The 11,120-nt window shown below is 42.0% G+C and overlaps 1 protein-coding gene across 1 annotated transcript; it reads right to left on the reverse strand.

The window, feature by feature from the left end:
* Nucleotides 1–3,120: 3,120 nt before the first annotated feature.
* slc25a28 (solute carrier family 25 member 28) lies at nucleotides 3,121–9,588 on the reverse strand. Its single transcript, XM_046070843.1, has 4 exons — nucleotides 9,033–9,588; nucleotides 6,403–6,631; nucleotides 5,477–5,533; nucleotides 3,121–5,071 (listed from the first exon to the last, which is right to left on the reverse strand). The coding sequence occupies exons 1-4, from the start codon at nucleotides 9,375–9,377 to the stop codon at nucleotides 4,509–4,511; spliced, it is 1,194 nt and encodes a 397-aa protein (XP_045926799.1). The 5' UTR covers nucleotides 9,378–9,588; the 3' UTR covers nucleotides 3,121–4,508.
* Nucleotides 9,589–11,120: the final 1,532 nt, after the last annotated feature.

Here is an 11,120-nt window from a genome sequence, read left to right on the forward strand (position 1 = left end):
GCTGTCATCGTTTCTAAAGTCCTCCGTTTTTGCCGTCTTTTTTCCTTCCTGGGCTTTGACTGGATTTTCAAAAGCCATATTTTTAAATCTTGGATCCTGCAATGTGGTCAGTGCCAATACCCAGAATGATTTGTATGTTGAGGGTGGTGGCACCCACTGGCTCACGTTGCTCATACAGGCTCTGCAGCGTGTCAAATGTGTTGTTCCATCTAGTCTCCACCACTTGTGTGAGTTTCATTGTTGATCTGCCCATCAATCCCTGCATCACCACAAGTTTGTCCTTAGCTTTGCAGCTGGATCGGAATAATCCAACAATTTTCCATGCCTTGTTTAGGATTCCATGAAGCATTGGTGTTTGGTCAATGGCCTGCTTCACAATGAGATTTAGGTTGTGGGACCTGCACCATGGGACATGGCCCCTGCGCCATGTCGCAACTCAACACATTTCACATCTATTATATGCTGGGCTATGTGGGATTTGTGAAACCTGATGACTCCAAATACACCAGTTGCCATCTTTGCCTCTGGTTTTATGCAATGGCATTATGGTTACTCCAAGGTACCCATCCATATGAATGGATGACCACATGTCAGCCGTAAGACTGACAAAATCAGCCTTCTCTAGGTCAGCCTTGGCTTTCTTCTTGGCAGTGTTGTACTTCACTGACCATGCCCTTCAGTGCCTTCGTAGAGGGGAGGATGTAGCTTGGATCCAGTTTATTGACTAAGCCCTGAAGCCCTCGTCCTCCACAACATTGAAGGGTTGTAGATCTTTCACCTGCATATTCACCAAATCCTGCTCCCTTTGTCTGCCTTTACAAAGAACATAAAACCTACTGTTAGACATAATTATTGAAATCTAGCCTCATAGACTATTACTACAGACTATTATTTGTAAGCTGGATGTATAACAGCATTGCCCAAACACAACAAATACAATGAGCTCAGTTTTGTAAAGGTTATGCTCAGTGTGCAGTCACCTTTCATATTCAAAATAATTATGTTAACTAAAGTAACTATTATGTAAAACACACAACTATGGGACTGTTAATGGTTATTGCTTAGATGAACAGGTACAAAACATTTTGATTCAATAAAAGGCCTGTTCTGGCCAACAAATTAAAAGTGTTGTCGTTGTGATTTGGACATTATGTTGTAGATGCATTACCAGGGGTAAAGTTGCCTAGCATAAATCATAAACTTCAACTTTATTTTGGGTTTCCAAATAGAAATGTTCCCACACCAGAGATGTGGAGGATTATGTGGATTCTCCATCTTAATATACACTATTATCTATCTACACACCTATCAAATTGTTACCTCTAACCTATTTCTATCTCTCTCTATCACTCTATATATGTCACTAGATGTGTGGTTAGTTCCAAACACTGTCAATCAAGGACAGAAGCGGCAGGTATGCCATTTGTCAAAACAGGGGTGAAGTGCACCGAAGCTTCACTTAACCATGGTCACGTGACATTGACGTTTTGAAGTTCAAGTTTTCTTAGAAGACCACTGTGTCTACAGAATTCATCATTTCTTGTTTCTTTGTGCTTCTTCAAAAGAGCCTGGACAGCACATTTGGAAACGTCTGCTGAGTCTGAGTTTGGCTGTTCCACACCCAGTTGTTTTCCTCCCACACAGCTGTGTCTGTTTCACTTAATGATTGTGTTTAAACCTACATATTGAGTTGATAATCATTAGCACCTGCTTGGTATAATTGTTTAATCATACACCCGACAATATGCCTAAAAAATCTCTGACTTTGTGCAAGTGTACCTAGAAGAAATGATGCTTTGATGCTCATTGATGTTTTGAAGGCAAAGGGTAATCACACCAAATATTGATTGGATTTAGATTTTCCTTCTGTTCACTCACTTAGCATTTTGTTAATTCATAAATATAATCTATTTTCATGTCTATTTTTGAAAGCATTCTTACTTTATCATTTTTTCCACGTTTGCCTAAAAGTTATGCACAGTACTGTATATTTACAGACATCGTCGAAGGGGTCCGATTAATGTAATGTAAATTTCTATACAGATCAAAATAATAGTAAAACCATTTTAAGTTCTTGTTTTGGTCAAAAATAAGACAATATGATAAGATGTTAGCTGCAAAACTGGTAGCACAGGATTTTATTCCTTTCATACTTTATATTCTAGGCGTGACACTTTGAAACTGATTGACTCATATTAACAGGTTTAATGATACAATTACTTTTTCTTCCACATTCTATATTAAAATTAGGTGTTGTGGACTCGCCAGAGTGACTGGTGATGGTGGGAAATGTATTCCTGTCTACATGCATACTATGACATCCGTCAACATTTCTTTCAGCATGGATCATGAATTTATGAAAATGGGTTATCATGACAGTTGAGTTAGTGAGTGTACACGAGTGTGCAGTTTTTGTAAGGAAAAAATATTAGACTCAGTCTCTCTTTATTCTAACACAATTATTGCCTCTGATGCGGCTCTAATCTCACAGATCTGTCACTTAATAGGAATGCATGTTTCGAGGACCCTCTGTAAAACTGGCAATGGGCTTCACTGTTTCAAGATAAGCATTCCAGTGTCTCAAAGCCCCAATTTCCACTGGAGAAAGAGATCCTCCTGCAATTTTGACTAAGGACTTGCTCACTAGTCCTAAAGGTATAAAGGCCAGCTAGCTCCAAATGTCAGAGCAAGGTTATGGACGTTTACTTTATCATGCATCATTTGCTGAATTCCAAAGCTTCACTCTCCAAGCTGTTTGTACGCAAGCAGTGTGTCCACAAGTTCAAATTGTGTTTTCAGTCTTGTGGGTCAAAGTTGAAATCTGCACCTGTGTTCAAGACTAAACAACTGTACCTGCCTCAAACTAAAAATAAATACCTGAAAACACAGGCAAACACCACATGTGTGCAGATGTGGCTTACGGCATTTATTCCATTCTTTTCTATCCACCAGGGACAGGACAAAGACTTAAATATTTCATAATCACACCCAGATTAAAATGGCAATACGGATTTGTTGTTTTTGCAACAACTGGCAAATAGGCATGAGCCTTCTTTTAAGTCATCGTCACACAGTTAGCAAAGCATTCAGAAACATTTAAAGAAATCAAAAGAGGACTCCCATCGTTTATGAGCAGTGAGTATAGCCACGCTGCTCAGTCTTTATTCAACGAGTGCTATTCAGTGTCAGACATCAGTCAATAAGAATGACAACTTCCATTTATGTGTAGTCAATGGGGGCACAGATACGTAACTTGTGGGATACTGAATTCTTATTTTGGGCAAAGCACACTTTATACAACCTTTGCTGTTGAGCAGAGATATTGTAACTCAGTAGTTCACAAGCTGAAAACAACGCTGACAGCTGCATCGTCTTCTCTGTCAAACACAAGGCATTAATGGTGAGTTTTTGGATGATCCAAGGTCGGACTTAACACATAAATGGGGGAAAACCAGAGGGAAAGTTTAAAGTAATATTTTGCTGGAAATAAAATACCATTTAAGGAAACCAAATGATTAAAAATAAATTACAGGCGCACTTCAGATACTTCAGAGCTACTGAAAATACATGATAGGGAACTATTTTAAACATTTGAAAAGGGAAAATAAATATATTCATTCCTTTACCTGCCAATAGCTAAACAAAACCCTACCCAAAATCTGATCGAATAGTATCCAAATTACACAGTTCAAGTAATCAAGATATACAATAAGATGGTCTTTACTTTTGCTTTTTCAACTATTGTGAGTTGCCATTTTGTCAGGGTCCCATTCAATTTCTACAGAAAAATATCTGGGTACTGATCCATGCCATGTGATAGCTTAACAAGAAATTTTTCTTAAACTTTAATTTAATTTGCTTTTGATTCAATATGGCCAAAACACTTGGATCAAAGTGTCTGAATGCCTGTGTGAAGCCTGAACTAGACACCAAAATGATCTTGTCTTTTCTGGGATTACTGTGAGAATAGTCTGTATAAAAGGTTTAATTCATGAATCCAATAAGGGGTCGGTTCAGGAGTAAGTCATAATTTTTAATGTCAAATTCAAGGTTTGGATGGGTGAAAATAAAAATCTGCTCCTAGGATAGCAAAGCTTATGAAACTACAGGAGAGTTAACAAAGTAACACTACTGCCCTCTGCTGACAACCTTTCCAACTCAAAATGTGTGCTTTCTTCACATTTATCCTCAGCTTGGACAAACGTAGTAGTCATCAGAATGTCTTAAAAAGATCTCCCAGTTAACATGTTCTATAATACTGTATAAATGTTTCATCCTAGGAGAGAGAAAAAATTTAACTCAAACCACATCTAGTCTTGAAACAATGTAGCAGAAATGCAACTACTCAAACTGTCTTTGAAGATGTCTTTCTTGTCTGCTATGTCTGAAGGGGATGGGACAACCGAGGTGGATTTTAGTCAGATTCTATGTGCGTATTGACTTCATCTTCTCCTCTCAGGGATGGGAGAGAAATATTTGTGGAGATTAAAGAGAGAAGACATCTACATCTAAGCTTCCAGGTGCTGCGCTCTCCTCTTGTCGTGCTGGCGCTTGGTGAGTCCATACTTGAAGAACTCATAGACTGACCAGCTGATGGCTGTTGAGGGCATCTGGTAGATGACCCTCGCCTGGACTCCCCTGAAGAAGCCCTGCAGGCCGCCCAGCCTGTAAACTGTCCGAAAGGCATGGGCCAGGCCTGAGATGTGTCTGTGGGCTCCTTGGCCCTTGCCAGGGCCTTGGCCGGAGGACAGGGAGCCGAGGGTTAGAGACTCCTGGGTGTTGAGCAGGGTCTTGCAGACATCCAGAGGTGTGGTGGCCGCTGCCGCAATGGCTCCAGCCAAAGCTCCAGACAACATGTGGGACGAGGGATTGTACTGTCTGTGGGGGTTGAGCAACTCCTGAAGGTACTCGTAGGTCATGAAGTGGAGCGCCTGAAAGGGCACGTTCATGGTTAGCTGGGTGGTGTAGCTGCGGTAGAACGCAGCAGGGCCTTCTTTCTGCCACACGGCGCGTACACAGTCCAACACGCCACGGTAGGGCGAATTATACATCTGCATGCGCTGCTTCACAACTAGGGACACACATGGGTAGATGTATTGATGGAGGAGAAGGTCAAATGTATCCAGGGTTGGCAGTATGAAGGGAACAAAGACGGAAAAAGAAAAAAAGAAATTAGTGAGATGTTACCTGCAGTAGTACTGTCCTTAAAGCACAGAGAAAGATGCAGTGTGCCATTTTAATAGCTCAGGCAGCTGCACCCCATCTAACAGCTGCACACGAGGACTCTGACTTGTGTCCTTCTACTGACATGTTTGGGCAGGTGAACAAGAGGCAGCTGTGAAAGTCAATATGTGAGACTTCAGGGCAGCATGTAAAAAAAATGGTTGGCTCAGACGTGGCACCTGCATGTTTCTTAACTGATATTTCTGTGGCAAATGTCTTTTCAGGCAAATGGCATTGTAAATGTTGCCCTTACCTTCGGCTGGGTTCATGGCTGCATCATGAAGCAGTGTGGCCACACACCCAGCTGTTCCTGAAACAAACACACCTTGGAAATTACTACATATTGAGATAAATCAGCAACAACACAGAAGGAAAACAGAACATACTGCAGTCAAGAGGCATAAAATGAGCTGGAAAAAGCCTTTTCACTTGCAACACTAAGAGCCCCGTTTGATCGTGTCACGGCCTCCACTGCCTTATTCCTAAAAGCTGCAAATGTCATGCTCATAACAATAACTGGCACATATTCAGCAAATTGCACAGGTGTAAGTCACTCCTGACCTAATTCAGGAGGAGAAACCTGAGCAAAGCGAGACACCTGGTGGACAAGACTGTTCATTGCTTCTTTGAGAGCATTAAACCAAACCCATAAACTTGGAACAGACAGGACCAACAGAAGAAAGAGCAGATGAGATCGGAGAAAGAGGACTTACCCAGCCTCCCACTAAACTGGAAAACAAGGAAGAGACAGAGTAGGGAGAACACGGAATAAGGAAATGGTCGACATTCAGGGCAAGGTCTTCAAGTTGAATCTTTTTGCACTTTGCAGCGGAGGTGTCTCTGCTGAACTTGACCCAAATAAGACAAATTGTTTAACTTTTCTAAAAGCCAGCAACAGATCGTCAGCTGACCCTGGCACTGGTGCAACTGTAGCTATGAAAAGGCTCTATCCGATTTGATGGCCTGCCAGGGGTTTTTAGGACTGGGACCAGATTAAGCTGAGTCAGTAGCTTCATTGAGATCACAATGATGCCGCTTGGCATTAGGGTTGTAGCTGAACAAGTACAACGTATCAACCGATCTCACGGTGATCTCAAAAGTTAAGATAGCCATACGTGATACTGTACATCTACGGTATAATGCTACTGTTAATGTGTGTATATGTATGTTTTATGGTACCATTAGCCAAATGACTGTTAGCCCCTGGGTGAATGACATCACTTAGAGTCTTTTTGAGTTTCTCATAGCAGGCAAAATAGAGGGCATGGGCAGGTCCCGCCCCAACTGCTGTTGCATTCAGCCCTCTCATTGGCCGCCACACTCCCTCTGTGGCTACAATTCGGCGAAGAGCATCCATCACATTCCTGTAGCGGGCTGCGGGTTCGGGCTGCAGGCTCTGCATTCGTGTCTAGAAAAGAGGAAAAGGTGGAATGTAGCAAAGTTTAAAGTACAGTGTGCTCCCTTCCCACACACCAGGGCTAGGTATTGGGCGTAATAATATGTCCATGAATTTGATCTGTTGGATAGAAAAATAGGGTGTAATGGATAATTTAAGTCTTACCACATGCCTGCCTAATACAGTAAAAAAAATAGCATGGCAATGAAAAGACTGCTGGATAGGCTGCAGTGTGAATAAGGGGTCAAATAAGGGAAATGAGTTATTCGGCATTGTGTGTGGTGTGTGCTGGTGTACATGCATAATTGAATAGAAGGAAGTATGGTGTTACAAGCTCCAAGGTCACAAGGGGACATAAACTGACTTCCTGTAACCCTCTTTTCCCACTGACCCTAAAGCACACCTTCCTCTCTTCCTCTTACACACACACACACACACACACACACACACACACACACACAGAAACATGCACGCATTAGAGATCATATATATATATATATATATATTTCAGTCGATGCCATTTAGTATTTAGAGAGGGTTGCCTGGGGACGGACCGGACGAGTGTGTCTGCCTCCCAGGAATTAGCAGCAACATAATCCCCGAATACCAAACTTCCAGCTGAATGGACAAACTTACACCCCACTGTGTATGTGCATGGAGAGCTCTAGCAAAGAATAAACATGGCCTCGTGTCACTCTGTACTACAGCTGTGGAATGCAGGACCCAAAGAGAGCTAGCTAACAGTGGTACGAGTATATGAATCAAGTTACTTCACACCTGGCACACAACCCTATTGCACATCCCTTTGCATGATAGTGAAAAGAGTGTAATCTGAATACTGGCTTCCTCATTCATTCATTCATTGATGCCCCATTCAAAAGCATGCATGGGTGTCTTGCGATTAACAGCCATGGGTACAGCGTGTTTATCTACAGTATGTTTGCACATGTACAAAGCAATGACCTTTGTCCTTAATGTAAACACTACATAAACCAGTCTTTGGAGAGAATTCTTTCTATGACAAATTCCATTCATGTGCACCTTGTTTACACTCTGATAGACCTACAAATGCAACACGCTTTTTCAAATCCACAACCAATTACTGGGATTTAGGATACATTAAAAGGAGTATGACAGCGGATTTTAAAACAATAATTACAAAATGATCTCTTAAGCGGGGAGCTTATCGTACAGGAGAAGCCTTTATTTTGTATACGGGAAGACCGTTAATGATAGGAATAGGAACCTAAAACGTGTGGCTGTTTCTGTGCAGTAGACTTAATGTTGCTGAGTCATAATGCCCCAAATCTCCTGCGGCATGCTTGGAAAGATGCTGTAACCCAATAGCTGTGTGGCATACACTCCACACACTAGAAGCCTCTGTCAACATTGGTCTTGTCCAGGTTTGAGGATGGACAGGCCGCAAGAGAGTTTGGACTACAGGTGGAAGAGACGTGGATGAAGCATGGGCGTATGAACAGCTTTTCAGTCTGACACGGACAGCTGACAGTACAAAAGCTCACCGCCACTTGCCCCACCTCTCTGACCCTGCGCCTGTGTTATGCAGAGCCATAACTAGCTGATCTCTTGGGGCAATAGGTCATGCCTCATTAGCTACGTTTAAATTAAAAACAAAATAAAACTAACTCATAAATCACAAAGAAGACCACATAATAAGAACTTAAGTTGCATGACTCACATGTGATCAGAAGACCTTTGCGAACAGTTAGTTGCTGCCGTATGATGAAGCAGTGGGCCTGCTGCCACAATGCGAAAACTACCAAACGGTGTGTTGGGAAAGTAGCAACAGATGCTGCACTGTGAACAATGTATCAAAACTGCAATGTAGTTCATTTGTGTGTGCCTTGTAATAATAGTGATAGTCTTGTAGTAATAGTGGTACTTATTAGGAACAACATTCAACCAACCCCTTGTTTTGTAAACAGAGTACAACTCCCAAAACTGTTGATGCAGTTGGCATTAAGAAATGGTTCCTCTTTCCAGCTAACGCCCCTTGAATTACTTATACATAAAATGTACAGATTAGTTAGGTAACATTATGTCTGTGGAGGTTTTGACAGCAGATTGATTTGATGACTATGTTTAGTAGTTATAAACAAGGTGACCAAATGGGCTCCTGAGTTTGATCCTGTTGAAGTTATGTCATAACAACTAGCTAGTAGGTTAACAAGTAAGCTAGTAGGGTTGTGAAACGCTAACAGTGCAGACTGACCTTGTACTCACACCCCGTCAGCTCTGCAGCGTGTTTAGGTTAGCGTGCAGGCTAATATGCTATGCTAACAAACATGATGGCTACAAGAATAACATCCGCAGGGCAGAGACCCTGGCCGTGAAAGCGCCCAACATTCATAAAAAGTTGCGAGTCAGCTGGTTAGCCGCTGAGCTATGCTACCTTGACACAATCGATGGGGAACATGAGGCAGTGCTCCATGATCCCGGCCACGGCTCCAGCCAACATGTGGGTGCTAGTGGAAGCTCCCTGTGGCAAACCCTCATAGTCTGGTTCAGAGTCCTCTGTCTGTGCATCCTGTGCACTGCAGATACAATCAACAGTCTGTAGCTCTGTTTCCCCACCGATCCGGGGTGTCAGGCTCCCCACGATACTTTCAGAAACTCCCCAGAACCTGCCCCCCAGCCATCGAACTTCTGCCCCGGCAGAGGCACCAGCAACCCCGGGATCATTGCCTGTAGTCTCCGCTGTCATCCGACGCCTCCTCACAAATCCATCTGCTTCCATGAGAACCCAGGTAGTGTGTTAAAGTCTTTAGTCACGCAGACACGGCGTCTTGTGGCTGATTTCAGTCCTAAAGTCTTAACGTAACATCCCCTCGGGGAACGTTGGTTTCACAGCTTCTCGCCTGCTATAGGATTGCCTCCACGCCTCTGTACTTCCCAGGCAGAGCCAAGCAAGGGAGGTCGTGGCCGACAAATACACACGGAGTCCACCACAGGCCGCGATGAGGAAGTGATCTCTGATTGGTTACCATAGGCAAGTCCTACTCACGCTATTGGGTTATAGACCTGACACTCATGACTGCATTTAGGTTAGGACCTCAAATGTTGCGTTTTACATGGGGATCGCTTCACTTCAAGTACATCTGTGAAAGCTATCAAAGGGCACGTAGGTCACTCTGAAGGACATGTCTTGAATTGAGAATGATATGAAAACGATAAAGATTCTTGTACACATACAGTAGCCCGTGTGTTCGGTTTAATTTGTTTACACTTGAGTTGATAGGCTACTTGATGCTGCTGAATTTTTAGTCTCAGTTTGCGGTGTTATGAACTACAGCTTTTATCCATTGTTGCATATCTCTGGAACTTACATTTTAGGCGACATAATGGAGCCTACGAAATTAATTAATCAACTAATTAGTCAGATATGGTCAAAATTAAGCTATGTAAAGAGTTGAATGACAACAGCTGTGGTGCTAATGTTATAATTTCCACCTGTGATTCAGCCCACTGACTTATTTACTTAATAAACAAGCACATCATAGTATCACAATAAAATATTACAATCTTGGGTCCTTTTAGGGCTGCATACTAACAATTATTGTCATTATCGATTAGGCTTTATACAGAGTCTAGGCTATAAAATCTAAGAAAATAATGGTCAAAAATGACCATCACAAGTTCCCAGAGAGTCCTAGAAAACATGTTCACAGACTTGTTTTGTCTTTGCACAAACCCCAAACCTAAAGATATTCAATTTATATTCATATGACACAGCAAATTCTCAAGAAGCCAGAACAAGGAAATGTTTGGAAAATTTGCTGTATTACTCGGCTATACAAAGTATTTTAACTGGTTGGCTTATGTTCTTATCTTGGCACCACAAAATCAGAATCAGAATCAGAATCAGCTTTATTGCCAGGGATGTGTACGCATACGAGGAATTTGACTCAGGATTGTACATTGCTCATGATGTGCTTACTCATACAAAAATACCATAATACAATAACAAAATAATAATAAAATAAAATCAGACACAAACTACAGTATAGACAACACTAATATACACAATATGAACAAAACAATATAGACATATTGACAAATAGTGCAGTGATCAGAGTGCAAAGGATGCAAGAGTAAACTATTCTCATTGGAGCACAGTGCAAAGGATGCTGGGAGAAATAAATAAGACCTATGACCTTATGACCTGAGGTAGGTGTATTGGTATACAGCATATATATATGACATAGTATGAACAGCACTGAAATAGAGAATGGTGAATAAATAAACAATAAGTGGAAACTAGTAAACAGGTGCTGATAAGAGACAGAGTTACTGGGTTATTGCACAGGAATTTTTCCTGACACTGTGAGTCAGAAATCAGCTGTTCATCAGAGTGATGGCTTGTGGGAAGAAACTGCTTCTGTGTCTGTTGGTTTTGGTGTACAGAGCTCTGTAGCGCCTACCAGAGGGGAGGAGCTGGAACAGGTTGTGTCCGGGGTGAGATGGATCTGCAGTGATGTTT

Source organism: Micropterus dolomieu, linkage group LG15 (genome assembly GCF_021292245.1).
Source record: "Micropterus dolomieu isolate WLL.071019.BEF.003 ecotype Adirondacks linkage group LG15, ASM2129224v1, whole genome shotgun sequence".
In the NCBI taxonomy this organism is placed as follows: domain Eukaryota; kingdom Metazoa; phylum Chordata; class Actinopteri; order Centrarchiformes; family Centrarchidae; genus Micropterus; species Micropterus dolomieu.